This window comes from Sarcophilus harrisii, chromosome 3 (assembly GCF_902635505.1).
Source record: "Sarcophilus harrisii chromosome 3, mSarHar1.11, whole genome shotgun sequence".
Taxonomy (NCBI): Eukaryota; Metazoa; Chordata; class Mammalia; order Dasyuromorphia; family Dasyuridae; genus Sarcophilus; species Sarcophilus harrisii.
In genome coordinates, this window is record NC_045428.1 from 594,496,885 (window position 1) to 594,513,549 (window position 16,665).

Here is a 16,665-nt window from a genome sequence, read left to right on the forward strand (position 1 = left end):
TTTCAGGAGCTCCATAAAACATGGATGGGAAAAAATTGTTCAGTTTTCACTTGTGATTTTTTTCCCCCCTGAGTGTTTCATTTCATAAAAACCATGACTTGAGAAGGGCCCAGGCTTCCCGGTGACTGCCCAAGGCCCCCAGGAACACAGAAGGGGAGGGCCAGGAGGCCTGATGACCCCGGGCCCCTTTGAGCTCACTGTAACCTCTGACCTGTGATCCCAGGCAGCAGGGCATGTCTCAGAGGCAGATGGTCATGAAGGTTGGCCAGAGGATATGACATGGGTGGGAAGGAGGGGATCGGGACAGATGGCTCCAGGGGCAGGGTTGAACATCAGTTGAAGGTCTCTGCCCTGAGCTGGAGGGGAATTGGAGTTCGAATACGGGGGGGTAGGACCTACCCAGGCACCTACTATTTTCCAAAGGGATGGGTTGGAGAGACCAAAAGGGTTCCATGAAAGGGGTTGAACCCATTTTCCCACGAAGCTGAGATCCTTAGTCCTCCTCCCACTTTTGGGAAGGCGGACTAAAAAAAGGGTTGTTAAAACCTTTAGGGAGGAGGGTTGAATCCAACACCTTCTGATTCCAAACCTGGGCTATTTCCACCAGACCCATAGTGGGTGTGAGCAGTGTTTTCTCCAAATGGCCTTCCGCTCCTGCTCCAGATCCTTCATCCTGCTTGTCAGACCTGCTTTTGGGGCAATTTGAGCAAAAGCACTTCTTCCAAAATCTTTTGTCCTCCTCTCCCCTCAATCCGCCCCATACTAGTCCGCGCCTATAAGCATGGAAGCTCACCTCTGTGCAACACCTCGCTTTTACAAGGGCTTTTACAAGATGGTCTTTTTTGACCCCCAAATACTGTGAGGTGAGCACTAATATCCCATTTTACAGGAGGCCGGGGCCTTGGATTTGCTAATGAGTCACACAAGTTGATAACTTGGGACATTTTAGCTCAAGTCCCAAAACAGTGACCTTCCCCAGGCAAGATCCTAGGGGCGCCAAAGTACCTTCCCAGGCAGCCTGCTGTGGCCTTCCTTCCCAGGACTTCTCACTGCCCAGCATGTCCTCACCCCCTCAGGTGGCCAACCTCGCCCCGGCCAGATGTTTGGCCAATCCCCTTAGTCTTATTTGGATACAAGGAAGAAGTTTGTGTGAAAGGGAAGTATGTTCTCCTCTAAACTCAAAAGGCCCACGAGGGGAATGTAAATTCCAAAAATGGAGCAGAAAGGTCAGAAAACTCTAACATTTCAATTAAATTCTCTTGGGAAATTAATCCTTTTCAGAGCTGAGGGAGGATAACCAAGGCGAGTCCCCGGAACTTGGAAGTTCCCAGAACTTATTTGGGAACACAGGTTTCTTAGGGTGGCTGAAGCTACAGACAACCCAGGGATAGGAAATTTATCTGGGCCCTCCTTCGCCAGAAGGCTCAGGAAAGTCCGCCCCCTTGCCTCAGCCTCCTAGCATAACAGCATCTTGTGGAGAATCTTGAAGATCCCTTCAACATTTGATTTAGGACAGGAAACTGCTAGGAAGGGGGAGGCCAAAGGAGGAAATAAATGAATGTTTGTAAACTGTTCTGATCTCCTCCTGGGAACAAGTTGCAGTCCTAGGCAAGGGGGATTGAGGATTGATTAAAGATCAGACATGGGAGCCCCTGACTCCCAGCCAGGATTCTATCTTTGCATGCTGCTACTTACAATCTACCAATCTCCTCCTTTTGCTTTGTTTTACTTTGGAGAAGGTCCTTTCTCTCTCTGAGCACCACCCCATGACCCTGTTCTGGCCGGCTTGACCTTTCACCAATATCCCCATCAAGGTGTGGAGGTGATCCTGGATTCTTGAAGACCAGGACAAAGAGGATAATTTTTCCAGATCCTGCCAAGCCTAAAGGGTGAGGAATCCTGGCAAGGACGGGGATGTACTCCCCAACCCATGTCTCAACCCAAAATTCTCCCTGGGGCTTTGGGCCCAAGGGAAGTCTTTTCACATCCAGGAAGCTTTCTCCAAATGGAGAACCTAATCACTTCAAGAAAGCAGGGTCCGGCCAGTGATATCACGGGTTCTTTGGCCAAGTTCCGACCCTGACCTTTCTGGTCTTAGGGAGATACTTCCATGTTATACTTTTGGAAAAGGCACCGAAATTCCCAAATAGCTTTTTTATTTTCTGCACAGGGCCCTTCCAAACCTTCCTGCACCCAACATGGCCCCTTTGGGAACAAGGACAAGTCTCCCTGACATGCCCAGTCTGAAGGTCAAGAAGTCCATACCAATGGTTCAAAACCACTCCCCAGTGGGAGGATAGTGCTGTCCCCGGATAACAGGACACTCACCATAATCAAAGTCACAAGGGAAGACCAAGGACCCTATAAGTGTCAAATCCGGAACCCAGTTAGTTTTAATGAGAGTGAATTCACACTGAATATTGCCTGTGAGTAAATTCTCTTTCTGCATGGTGCATGTTCATAACCTGGTGGTGTGTTCCCAGAGGTCAAGCCTATCCAGTCACTGATCTTGAGTGCTAAAGATCAAATCCTTGGGCTGCCCATTGCTCTTTGATTTAGGGAACCCAGGCTGGCCATATCAAGCCTTTCCATCTGTGATGGAGTAGGGCCGGCCATGGTGCTGAACAAGAGAAGGCCTTAAGACCTTCCAAGTTCAGGGACCTCAGGTTCAAACCTGAGTGGATGAGGAGCTGTGAATTTCCAGCTCAGATGAGGTCAGGAGAATAATGGTCCCTGGTGATGGGTTAAGAAAGGGAAAATCCCTTCACTTTTCCCTTTACAATATGTATTCTCTTTTGCTCCAGATGGCCCGGAAATGATTTTCCCCACAGCCCTGAATTATCCTGAGGGAACATTGATTGAATTGCTCTGCTGAGTCTAACCCACCTGCCCAACCTTGGTTATCAAAAATTCGATGGCATCCACATCCAAGCTCTATTCAATGTGTTCTGAATCACACTGGAACCTATACCTGTAATGCATCTAACTCTTCACTGGCTTGCAGCAGCAAAGACATCATTCACAGTTCTGGTGAGTACTTAGGCCCCCGACTTTGTGTCTGCCTTTTCTTGGCCTTCTAGCATGGACAAAGAAAGGAAGGACGTTCTGGCCCTGCCTAAGCATTATTGAGGGGAAGGGGCTCTGAGTCGCCAGAAACTGGGCCGGTTTCTCTCTTTCCATCCCCTGTGCACCCCCAGGTGTCCCTCTTGCTTCTGAGACTTAGATTCTGCATCTGAACAATTGGACAATCTTTCACCTCCCATGTCACAGAATTCTGTGTGGAGAAAGTTCTTTTTACATTTTAGGTTCAAAAAGAAGTGAGCTGTTTCTGTTGCTGTTGGTGGTGGTGGTGATGATGAGGCTGTTGTTCTGTCCCTTTTGCCTTCCAGTTTCTAGAATCACAGCTGCCCTTGGAGCTGTAGTTTTGCCTTCAGTCCATCTCACTCAATGCTATGAAGTCACATAATGGATTCTAGCCTTTGTTAGAATGTAAGCTATGAGAATGTTATTAGGGTTGGCTCTGATCCTCTTTTGCAGGGAAATGCAGACGGTGGAGAGGAAAATTAATATTATCTCTGTTGATACAGAAAAACTCAGCTCTGCATCCATGTGTTCTTTTTGACATGAAACGCTAAGTGGCCTGTTCCTGGGCTCTGGTCCAGGTAAAGGTAGAATTGTCTCTGCGTCAGTTGGCCAACTCTGGCATGTCACCCTTGCCTCAGTTCCCTTGTCTGTTAGCTCCTTAGCACTCCACCCAATCTCTGTGGACAGTGGCTTCTGGCTGGATACTGTGTCTCAATCATGTGTACAAGATGGCAGACCTTTGCATTACTAGTTACACTGATGGGCAGTAGGACCTAGAAAGATCATCTGTGACTTCAGAGTTTCTTTTTCCTTCTCAGTCCTGTTAACAATTCACAAAATTCATAGAGTTTTGGGCTTACGAAACCACAATTTCTGTCCCAGACACTGGAGGAGGAGGTGCAAGAGCAGGAGAGAGATAAAACAGTGGGCTGAGAACATGAGTTTGGACAAGTCAGACTGCAGCAGTATACAGCATAGAGGGGGGAATGACCTTTTCTTGGCCTAAATCTGAACATAAGGATCACTATGGTCCACATATTAATATGGTTTTTAAGTAGAATATTATCTTTGTGTTGTTATATTTTTGTTGGTCTTGTTACAGTATAATCTGGTTCAGACTGCACTCAAGAGTGTTGGAGTTGTATATTTGATGCCAGTGGCCTAAATTACCTTTTTCTTAATGTAATCAAAATCCAATTTCTCTGCCTCCTCTTTCTTGCCCACACTGCTAAAGAAAAAGAAAATTCTTGTGACAAATATGGATAACCAAGCAAAACTAATTCTCAGATTGGCTATACCCAAAAAATCTCTACTGGTAAATACCTTGAGTTCATCATCTTTGTGTAAGAAGTAATGATCTTATTTCACTGAGTATCTTTGGGAATCCTGGTAGGTCAGTGCTTTGATTAAAATCTGAAGACTTTCCAAGAACTTTGCCTCTGCAGCATTATAATGATTGCATGAACTATCCTTTGCTTCTACTCACTCAATTCTGCATCAGTTCATACAAATCTTCTGAGTTTTCTCTTCTTGATCTCGTCCTAGTAAAAGTTCTTATCAATGACTTGGGTCAAATGAGATTATATGTAAGGAGCTATGTAAATGGTCACTCTTTTTCTAATAATTATTCAGAATGAAAGCATAATTTTGAAACTTGAGAAAAAAAAAGATAGAAGGAAAAAGCTTAAGAGGACAGTTACTATATGCAGGGTAAATTAGGATCCAGAAGCCTCTCAGCACGGTGGCTCTGTAAATGGAATGGGATCAGATGAAAATTATTAGAATCAGACAGGTCCTGCCCTTGGGTCCAAAAAGACCAAAGCATAGGTAAGTATGGGTCCAGATGGGGAAATTACTGATCACTAAACCCTAGGAAAAAACAGTTAAACTAAGTAAGGATGATTGACTCAGAGAAGGGAATATTGAGAGGGCAGACACTCTACCTGATTTTTGAATGCAAGGTTAGGTTGCCTAAAAAGAGAACAAGCTCCCATAGAAGATGAGATCATTACAGAAACTCAGAATCTAATGGTGAGGCAGCAGTTTTTCTGAAGAAGACCAGTGGAGTATCAGTGGACTATAAGTTTAATACTTGAGTCAGTGGGGTGGTGAGGCAACCAAACACCCTGAAGCAATTACAGTATTTTCACTTCAAAGAATAAGGAAATAACAGGCACTTGGAGTACTGTATCTGGTTCTAGATTTTTAAAGTTTCCAAAGGACACTGATACATGGGAGAGCATCCAGAAAAAGACAAGCAGGTCATGGAAAGGGCTGGTGTGCATATGATCTGCGGGTCACCTGAGGGAACTCATAATGTTGATCTTGTAGAAGAGGAGACATGGGGGACACAATAATTTGCTGGACTTTTCCAGGGAAAGGCAATTAGACATATCCCTTCTGGCCTCCAAACCAAGAACGCAGAGGCAAATGAAGACAAGGCTCAATGACCTCAAAGGTCCTATACAGCTCTGTATTCTATGCTTCGTGTCAAAACTCTCTAATAGACCAATCCAAAAGCAGAATGGGTGCCCTTGAGAGTTAGTAGGTTCAAGTGAGATCATATCTCTAAAACCCTTAGGACAATGCCGAGCACACAGTAGGCACTTAATACTTGTTCCTTTTTTTCTCCATCCTTTCTTTCCTCCTCTTTAGAGTCTAGATGAGCCAGGTAGAATGTACTAAAGATTCTATCCCATGTGTGAATTGGACTTGTTCCACTGCAGTGCTAGCAACTCTGAAATCCCATGGTTATATCTCTGAGGTTTGTGTAGCTATCAAGAAGAAAAGGGATTTGTCTTCGTGGACTTCCCCAGAGGAAAGAAGTAAATGCTGGGAATCTTGGGTGAAAGGGGAAAATTAGGCTACTTCTCTCATGATTAGAGTGGTCCAAAAGAGGAATGGCAGAGAGAAGGCTTCTCTTCGGCAGAAGCCTCCAAACAAAGAACTAGATTGGGTCAGATGGCATGACCCTCTCTTCCAAATCTGAGTTTCTGTGGAAGTCACTGAAAACAAAAGTTGGGAGAGGAAGCCTGACAACAGTTGGTGTGGAAAAGATTCAGGGATTAGTGGACTAAAAGCTAACTTGAACTTGGGTTGCAGTAATAACAGCACCCGACCTGCAGCCAGGGAAGCTCAGGTCCTTCTGTGCCCCAAGGGGTACAGGCCACCCCAGGAACAAAGGTTTTCTACAGTTCAGAGCACCTTGTATTTAATAAGAATGTGGACAGGACCCACTCATCAAGCTGACCTTCAACTTTTCATTGAGTCTGGAAGGTGACCCTTGGTTCTCCCATGCAAGATATGGCTGGAGAGACTCCAGGAGGCCTCTGGGGCTATCATCAAAGGACCGGCCTTTGTAACTGAGCAGAGGCCCATAGCCCAAGCTTGGCCAGACAGGAATGGACTTTTCAGACTCAGAGCTTCATGTTGTCCATTTGCCAAAGGAGGAACTAGGGAAGACCTCCTACAAATCACAGTGGTTCCAAGTACTAGAGGATGCACCCCCAGGAATGGAGTGACTCAGTCATGGCTGGAGGGATGGGCCAGAGGGGGAAGTCTCAGAAATCAGCCTCAGAGCCCTGAAGGGCCCTTGTGGAAGCAGGTCAGCATTGCTCTGTATGGCTCCCAAGGGGAGAGCTAGGAGCAAAGTGGGAAGTCACAGGGAGGCCAATGGCACACAGTATAAAGGAGACCTCACAAGGGGAGCTGTCCACCAGGGGAAAGAGGCCTGATGACTGCTGAGGTCACAGAGAAGCGGAGGGGGTGACTCTTGATCAGGCCCGACGTGGGAGCTTGGGCCAGATGCCCCCTGCCATCTCTGGTTCTCTGCTGCTGAGACAGTGGCAAAGGGCTGGCCCTCTACAGGTCTCATCACAGCCAAGGCTACTGAGGGGGATGCTGCAGAACATCTCCAAGCAGAGAGCATCAGCTGACCTCTTTGTGACCCCAGCTGGTCAGAGGAACAAAAGCTGGACTGGAGAAGGAGCAAGGGAATAAACATTTAGTGAGTGCCTACGATGTGCCAGTCCCCCACGAACCTCTTTACCAATATCATCTCATTTCATCAGGAACAGAACATAAGCCCAAAATCTATAGGCTCCTCATGGAAGCACAAGCTCCTCTTGCCACAAGCAAAACTTCTAGATGTCCTAGGTCTCTGAAGAAGATGCCATCTACCTGCCTCTCCCATGGGAGGTCTGTGGAAGGGAGCACTGCCCCACAATCCATATGGAGCCCAACTTTGGGAAGGGGCTCTCACTTTGAAAAAAGGAAGGAGAAAGCAGAAGGGGTGAAGCACCACAGGAGCCCCCGCAGTACCCCATGAAGGCACCTAGGGAAGTGGTACCCAAAGGAAAGTGGCTCTGAGCTCAGTGCTGTCCCTCCGCCAATCACTCCTGTGCCTATCAGGAGAGAACATCCTGCAGGGGGAATCTGGGATGTGCTGAAGGGAGCCCCGCTTCTGAGCCAGGACACCTGGGTTCCAACCCCAAGTCTGCTATTTTGTAGCCAACCGACCTTATACAGGTCACCCAGCCCCTGGGGATCTCCATTTTTCTTATCCAGGAAATAAGGGAGTGCATTAGATGCTGGGAAAGGCCCTTCTGGATGGAGATCCAGGATCGTCTTATGTCTGCAGCTCTGAACATTCAGGAGCCTGGTCTGCAAAATGCACATAAGCCACTTTGAGCAACAAAGGAAAGAGCTCAGGGGCTGGAATAGGGAGCATGAATGTTTCTCCTTTTGTGCCAGAGAACCCCGGGACAATCAGGTGGTGGATTCCAGGGATCCCTTCTCACAAGGATCCCTTTTAAATCCAGAAAATAAAAGTCATAGGACATCAAAGGAAATTGTTATCAAACATTTTCTAAAAGATGCCAAATTAAGAATTCCTGGAATAGAATGAAATAATTGATGAAAGAAAGGAAGAAACCTCAGTGAAAAAGGAAGGCACTGGGCCTGGATTAAGAAAGAACTAGAGTTCAAATGTGGTCTTAACAATAATAGCCCCTACCTCCCAAGGTTCTTGAGAGGATGAAATTAGGTAATACAGCATTTCACACAGTGCTGACCAATAACAATAGTCATAATAATGAGAATAATAACATTTATATAGCACATACCACATGCCAGGCATGTAGGAGGCACTTCATCGATGCTGTTCCCTCGTCCCATTTCCAACTTAGTCATAAGATTATGCATGTCCCAAAACCTGTCTCAGGGAGGGGATAACTCAGGACCCAGCACCCCCTCCCCTGGGCTTCCTCTGCACCTTCCTTATTAGCATAACCACTGAACCAGGAGGCATCTCCTTGCCCATAGACCATCCCTGAATGTCTATAATGCAAATACTTGGGCTTGGGCTTTGAGTGCTTTTTTGTCAAGAAGACATGACCTGGTAAAGCCACAAGCCAATCACTCACATACCTCTCTTTTTCTCTCTATAGAAAGAACAACCAAACCTAACCTCACAGCCAACAGAACCAGCGTCATAGAGAATGACACTTTGGTCTTCACATGTGGCACAGAACAGGCAGAAGTGGACATTCTGTGGTTCTTCAATAAAAAGTCCCTGATTCTCAATGAGAGGATGAAGCTGTCTATGAAGAACCAGACCCTTATCATCCAAGTTGTGAAGCGGGTGGATGCTGGGTCCTATGAATGCGAAATCCGGAATCCAATCAGTTCCAACAGAAGTGACCCCATTTCCCTGACTGTGAACTGTGAGTGACTCTGAGTGTCCTCCCTCTCCTGTCCTTTCCCCAGCAGTGACTCACAACTCATCTCTTCTCTTCTCTTCTTTACACAGATGGACCAGACTACATCACATTTGTTCCAAACTCCGAGAAAGGAGAGATTGACGTCAAACTCAAAGGCTCACTGACGTTAGAGTGCCATGTTGAGTCTTACCCACCTGCCCAGTATATATGGCAAGTCAATGGTACCGTGAACTCTGCCTTCTCTAATAATACCTATGTCATCAAAAATGCAACTCAGGAAGATTCAGGAGAGTATACATGTGAGGCAAAGAACAATGTCACCAACTTGTCAGTCTCTAAAAGCATCACAGTTAAGGTGGTTGGTAAGTGTTCTCTCCCTTCCCTCAGAGAAAAAGGGTTTGGGGATTGGTCAAAGGTGGGGGCCAGGAGCAGGTGCTCAGGCTTATTAAGGAAGGCAGGTTTTGAATTGAATTGGCAGAAGACATGTAAAGGAAGAATCTGATTCCAGGGCATGTGGTCAGCCTGGGAGTGAGTCAGTTCATTTACTGTGATTTTGCCCTTGGTAAATATGGACACCATTCTCCAAATTGTAATATACCATGCAGTTTCATTCATCATTTGATACACATTTAGCTACAAACTTTCTGCAGAACACTGTGCTAGGCACAGAGGGAAATACAAGGTTTTTCTAAGATTCCATTACCAATTTCAGGAACCTTCAAATCTAGTAGAAGGATCAGACCCCAAAGACAGGTCATTGATACACAACATTACATGAAATGCATACTTAGACTATGGCTACAAAATAAAATGTTGTAGGAGAGCAAAGATGGGAAAGGCCATTGCAGCTGGGAGGCTGATCAAAAATCAAGTCAGGTTTCATAGAAGAGCTATCATTTGACTAGTGTTTTAATGTTTATGGAGGAGTTCAGCAAATCAAAGGGGAGAATATTCTGTTTCCATGGAGAAGTATTCTAAGTCAAGGTTCAGAGGTGGGATACTACAGTGTGTGTCTGAGTGGCAAATGTAGAACAATGCAACCTGAGCAGATAATACATGGCCAGAAGAATATTAGAGAGTTCTGCTGCCATTTTGTGAAAAATCTTGAATGCTAGGCTAAGACCACCAAAGTTTACCTAGTACTTAATAGGAAGTTTCTGAAGCCTAATTAGTAGAGAACAGGTGGTCTGTTTGATATGTCATTCATCAGCACTGAATGGATCAATAAGACTGACTCAAGGGTGAGAATTTTGTTTAACGTGACCACTGTCACATCTCTAGTTCATTTGTGACTTTGTCCAAATAACCTGGATGTGTAAAAATCTGGGGAATATTAAGTTCCTTTTCAGCCCCTCAATTCCAGGCAACAGCTCCCAGTTAATGTGATGAAAATAAAGAAAATAGAGCAAGAATCATTATATGTGCCTTTATAAAATGCTTCATCATTAAGAGATCAGACAAGGGAATAGAAAGAAGATAAAGAAGCAGTTCTCCATCATAACCACTACAACAAAGGCCACAAATGACCAAAAGAAAAACTCAATGAGTCATTCTTCTGACCCATTTCAGGGGCCCAAATCTGGGCATATGGACTAATCAGGAAGGTGCCAATAAGACCAAAGAATAAATGAGGGCTCTAAAATGTGTATTGGGGAAGAAGTAATCAAGGATTCAGGAAACATGAGCCTGACACTCAGTAGGAGCAGCAAGAGGGGTCAAGAACCAGCTCTGAGTCTGAGCCCAAAACTAGATCACAGAATTCATTCTGAAGAAGGAATCTGTGCCTAGGGATGGGAGAAGCTGTGGGTGTCAGTTAGACTTTAAAGGGAACAAAAACCTCTAATTGGTTCTGAGACCTGCAACTGAGTAACCAGAATAAAGGGAGGCTTGTACATCAACAGAGCTTTGCTAACTGACAGGAGCTGTGGTCAGCAGCAGTATACTGGACCACCAATTAGAGAAAAGCCTGTGATAGTATTGCTAAGACTCAAATCTAAAGCAAGAGCTCATAAAACTCAGACAAGAAGGGCAGGGATTAGAATTCACTCTACATAAGCTTACTTTGGACACACTGAAAGTTAGCAGGTCACCATCTTGAGCCAGTCCTTATGTCCAATTAAAAAAAAAAAAGTACCAACTCAAGAAATAAGGCTAGTATGTTGAACAAACAAAATATACTATCTTGAAAAAAAAAAAAAAGCTGTCATTGAGATAGGAATACCCCCCCCCCAAAAAAAAAAACTCAGAGGAAAAGTTCCTTTAAAATATCTACAAAAATCTCATATGAAAAAAAAAATAGAACCCGAATCCAAAATCAACGAAAATTACTAGAAGAAATAATATTGATAATAGTTTTTAAGAGTTTAAAAATATTTTACAAATAATATTTACAGCATATAGAACTTTTAGGTTTACAAAGCATCTTATAAGTACTGTGTCATTTAATTCTCAGAAGAATCCTGAGAAATCAATTTTACAAATAAGGAAACTGAGGCAAACAGAGACTATGTAACTTGTCTTGGATCACACAGCTGGCAAGTATCTGAGGCTAGTTAGAATTAGAAAGTCTTCAAATACCAAGGAGTCACAGTAATTTACATAACACAAGAAGAGGTTAACAGAGTGGATTAGAAAGCAAAAACCAAACAATATGTAGTCTATAAGGAAGACAGTTTAAATATAAAGATACACAGAGCAAAATCTATTATAAGTCAGCTAAGTCAAAGCATTGTAGTAATCATGATCTTAATGATGATCATGTAAAAATGGTTTTGAGTTTTTAAAAAATAATCAGGGAAACTGAATTGTGTTGAAAGGTACCAGAGTGAATTATTGTACCCATATAATAGTGAATTTGCACTAAATTACATAATATCTCAATACTCAAAGGAAAAGCTACTGTGATCTCTGGTAAAATGAATAGATAAAGAAAAGCATATAGATCTTCTCAGCTGTGTGGGGTACTTTTATAAGAACTGACCATCCATATAAGCATAAAAACTTCACAAACAAACAAAAGAGAAATAGTAAATACATCTTACACTTATCATAATACAATAAAAATTATATTTAATAAAGAACCTTAGAAGAAAAGATTAAAAACGATCAACTAAATAATAAACTTATTACTAAAGAACTAGCTGATCAAGGACTATTTTGTCATTTTTCCTCTTGTCTAGAGTAAGTAGTCCCATTACCATTAGCAAACAGCCTATTCTGTAGCAAATGGTAATCAGTATCATCGACAATACATGGAGCACGTGAAATCAAAAGGTAAAAGATACAAATTGGAAGAAAGACTGGAGGCAGAAAGATAGTAAGGAGGCTCCTGAAAAAATTCAGGTGGAAAATGATGAGGGCTCGAATTCAGTCAGGATAGTGAGGAGGGAGAGAAAGCTAAGCTCAGAGGATTTACAGCTGGGGTGAATGTTACAAGGAGAAAAGAACAAGTATTTGGTCAAGACCCCACCATGAGCAAATGACAGGGCCAGGATTCTAATCTAGGTCTCCAGATTCCCAACCCAGAGCTCTTTCTGTTCCAGTGTACTACCTTTCAGGGATAGGGGTGAGAGCCACTCATTTAAAGACTTTTGAGAAGAAAAGTGACATCGTCAGAATGGTATTTAAGGAAGTGGACAGTATAGAGGAAGAATTAAAGAGATGAGAGCCCAGAGGCAGGAACACTGGTCAGAGAATTACTGCCAGATTCTGGAAGAGAAGAGATGAGGAGATCTGGAATAGAAGCTGAGAGGAGAGGGTAGAGGTGAGAGATGCTGTCCAAGCACAATCAACACAAACACTCATAACATTAGGGAGAATATCACAGCAATTGATTAGATGTGGGGTTTGAAAGGGTTAAAGATGCTTGCCATTTTGGACCTGGGTGACTAGGAGGTCAGTGGTGCCATAAAGAAATAAAAGGCAGAGGGCACAATGTGAGGAGGAAGTCAGGAGTTCAAAATTAGATATGTAGAGCCCGATGTCCTTGCCCAAAATTCAGGTGTTTCCAAATGTTTGCCGGATATCCTGCAATGTGATCTTACCAACAGGATTCCCAGACTCACAGAAATATTGGTCCAACAAGCATTTAAGTTAGCAGAGTGCCAGGCAATGAGCACAAGTACTGAGCATTTATGGTGGAGACCCTTCAAAGATACTCAAGGTTCTTTTTCTCTTCTCTATCCACAGAAAATCCTTCAGGAGGAAGTAATGGCTCCACACTCTCTGGAGGGGCCATTGCCGGCATTGTGATTGGAGTTCTAGCTGGAGTTGCTCTCATTGGGGGCCTCATCTATTTCCTCTTCTTCAGAAAGACTGGAGGGTAGAATGATCCTTCCTTTGGTTCTCCTCCCTAATCTGTGTCCCCGGATGGGGAAGAGAAACGAGGATGCCCTGCTGCACCCTGTTCCCACTTCTGGACTTGATCTGCCTCCCTGTTCCAAACTCCTCCTTTTCAACACTAATTCCTTTGGGTGGCTTTCCTTTCTGGGCTTTCATCCTCCTCTCCCATTCCTGCAAGCTTGATTGCTTCTTGGAAACAGGTGTTCACTTCCCCATTGGGACAGGGACTAGATCTAAACCATTTTTCTCATACTCCCAACCAAAGGGATTGAGGTCCAAGAAGGCAGAGAGGTAAAGAACGGAAGGAGCTGCAGGGAGAAAGGAGATAGGTTGCTACCCACAACCTAGTGAGAAACTAAGTGAGGGAAAAAACCACTGACAGATCCAGACTGCATAGATGAGCACAAGAGAGAATAATAGTCCCTAGGCAGTGAAGGAACTAATAGTGAGATGGTCGTACCTCAAAGATAATTTCTGACAAAGGGAAAGGAAGCCTGGGGAGCGCTCATGAAATCTAATGGGATCCTTAGACAAGTGTCCCTTCTGGGGGCTCAGTTTCTCTGATTGAGATCTCAGTCACATCATGTCTGACATTTATTCAGGGCCAGCGAACATCATCCTACAGAGCACAAATCCTCAGCACCCAACAACAGTAAGTAAAGGCACTGACCAACCCATTTGGTGGCCAGTGGATTCTCCAGGGGGCCCCTGCCCTTAAAGACTTCTCCAGCCTTCACTCCTATGCCTTCCCCTCTTTGGGGGCCTTTGTCTTCCCAGGGCCAGAGGTCTCCTGCTCTAATTTGCAGAAGGGACCTGGGGATATTCCCTCCCAACCCTGAAGAGAAAGACCCTGACACTCCTCTGAGCTAGCAGAGCCATTCATCCCAAGCTGGCCAAGTCAGGCCTGAAGCACAGGCACCTGTTTTCAGGAGCTAGGTCCTCACCCTTATTCCCTCCCTTTGTTGATGGTGTTGTACCTGGGATGTGGGTCTCTTCCTTTGGTGGGCTTTCCTGTGGGTGTTCTGGGATCCGCCTGCCCTCCTTTTGCCTGGAAATTGCTATTGAGGAATCTATCCAGAGGGAAATCCTATGGGACTTTTATAGAGCGGGGAAAATCTGAAATGAGCTAACCAAGCCACTCTCACACAACCCTCTGGTGCTGAGGCTGTTGGTCCGGGACTGTGAACAATGAGCAAGTTGAGGTTGGTGGTTACTCTGCACTCCCTAGGTCCCTCCACAGCCTTCTCCTTCTCCCACTTTCTCTTTCCTGGGGAAGAAGGTGGGAATCCTGGGTCAGGGAAAGGTATTAGCAAGAGGACCATGTGGACCCTCTCTGCTCACTGCTCAGGACAGAGATGCTGCTGATTTCTAACTGCTGTCCCCTCTGCTTCCCTAGGTCAGACCTTCTCTGACAGCTCACCTAAAATGGTAAGCTTTATCCCTTCCTACCGAGGGATGACTCTATCGAGACACACTAAATATAGAGAAATTAGATGATATTAATTATATAAGAGCTTACATACACGTGGCACTTTACTATCTCATCTGGCTCCATAATATGAGCATTATCCTCATTTGGGTGATGAGAAAACTGAAACTGACCAGAAGTGGGGTTAGGACTCATACTGAATCCCCTATGCTCTATCTATCCCTCTCACTGGATCCTCTTCTTATCTCTCCACACCTCTCACTGGATCCTCTTCTTATCTCTCCACACCTCTCACTGGATCCTCTTCTTATCACTCCACATCTGTATTCATTCATTAAGAGGGTGCTTCCTTAGCTGAGCTGGGCCACAATTGTGTATTCACCTCCATCCCCAAACCACTGTCTCAACCCCTTGCTCCATATAAGAGCCTTTTCATTTGTAGCTAACTATTCATGACCCCATGGACCATAGTGCACTAGTACTGCCCCTGAGGTTTCCTTGGCAAACATACCGAAGTGGTTTACTCTTTCCTTCTCCAGTGGATTAAGACAAAGAGCTTAAATGATGTGTTATTAAGTATCTGAGGTCAGATTTCAACTCAGGCTTTCCTGACTCCAATCCCAATATGTGCTACCTGGTTACCTCTTGGTCCTTCGAGTTCTGTACAAAAATATGGCACAGGCCTTGTTCCCTCCGATCCAAAACAAAAGGATTCAGAGGGGAAATAGGACTGAGACAAACTAGATGGTTGAGAATCACACACAAAAAAATTTCTCTCATAAAAGGAAAAGTATCTCCCTTAAAAACCAAACACTATTTAAAAACTGAGCTCCCTCAGTTCCCTGTTACCGAAGGTCTTCAGGGAAAGTTTGGACAGTCACTGACTAGGAAGAGACATGGAGGGACTGCTCCATGCTCTAGGTACAAGGTAGACTAAATGAGTCCTTCCCAGCTCTAAGTCTGTGGTTTTTAAAGACCATGAGTTGGAAGGACCCTGTGGGGAGGGTGATACCTTCCCCCTCTGTGTAGTATACACTCCATTTAACCCACTCTATGCCTTACAGACTGAGGAAGTACCCTATGCCTCCGTGAACTTCAATGCCCAGAAACCAGCTGCCAAGACTCAGTACCCATCATCCATGGACACCGTTTATTCTGAAATCAAAAAGTAATGAACTGGTCCTTTTTCTCTGCACTATGGACAGATGTATTTATTGTGATCTTCCTTCAACTTCTCAAGTCCTGAGACTCCAACCTTGTAAAGCCCAGCTCTACCACATTACCACCAAACTCAGGGAAGGAAGAGGAGAGCCCTCCCCTTCACCTCCTGGAGGCTGCCCAGGCGGACCCTTCCCTTTCATTGTCAACAGAAGGCAGGGACATATTTGGTGCTTTTCTGAAACTCCCTTTCCCTTCCTCCTCAAAAGTTGGCACCATGAATCTAGGAGAGGGTGACTACCAAGACATGTCACCCCTGGTACTCTCTAGTCACACAGGTGGGCCCATTCTTCAGTCCTGGCACTAGTCCATCGAGTTAGGATAATGTGAACTGGGGCTGTTGCCCGGCCCTGACCAGAAATCAGCAGAGGAAGGAGCAGCTTTGGACTCAGGCCTCAGGCTCTGCAGCTTACACCATTCTCCTGCCTGGGAGACTTTCCTCCTTTCTGCCTCAGTTGCTTCCTCTGTATAATGAGGAATTTGGATTGATAATCTCTAAGGACTCTTACAGTTCTAGACTCTGTGACCCTGTGTCAGTATCTAACAGAATTTCTGGAAGATAAAAGAATGGACCACACCATCAGCCCAGCCACAGGTTTCCATTTCCTACCTAGACTTGGCTGTCCCTGGCCTTCCCTCCCTGCCCCCAAGCCGGAGTGGGGCGGGAGCTCTGAGACCATGTTTAGCTGGCACTTTACTACCGAACTCAGGGAGGGGAATGTTTCCAGTCCTTATGCCTCTCCCAGTTTCCTGAGCACTACCAGAAAGCTATTAGCCAGGCCCTAAGGGGATTTCCTAATGGAAAAGGCGAAAGTCCAGCCAGCTGAGCTTTCAAAGTTATTACCATCTCTGTTGGGGGAAGTTGTCCAGAGA

General features: G+C 44.9%; 1 protein-coding gene across 1 annotated transcript; it reads left to right on the forward strand.

The window, feature by feature from the left end:
* The first annotated feature begins 2,299 nt into the window (after window positions 1-2,299).
* LOC100917944 (carcinoembryonic antigen-related cell adhesion molecule 1) lies at window positions 2,300-15,853 on the forward strand. The gene is made up of 7 exons (XM_031963244.1): window positions 2,300-2,426; window positions 8,532-8,807; window positions 8,894-9,166; window positions 12,993-13,125; window positions 13,748-13,797; window positions 14,542-14,573; window positions 15,639-15,853. Exons 2-7 carry the CDS (start codon window positions 8,675-8,677, stop codon window positions 15,744-15,746), a joined length of 729 nt encoding a protein of 242 aa, XP_031819104.1. The 5' UTR covers window positions 2,300-2,426; window positions 8,532-8,674; the 3' UTR covers window positions 15,747-15,853.
* The last annotated feature ends 812 nt before the right edge of the window (window positions 15,854-16,665 follow it).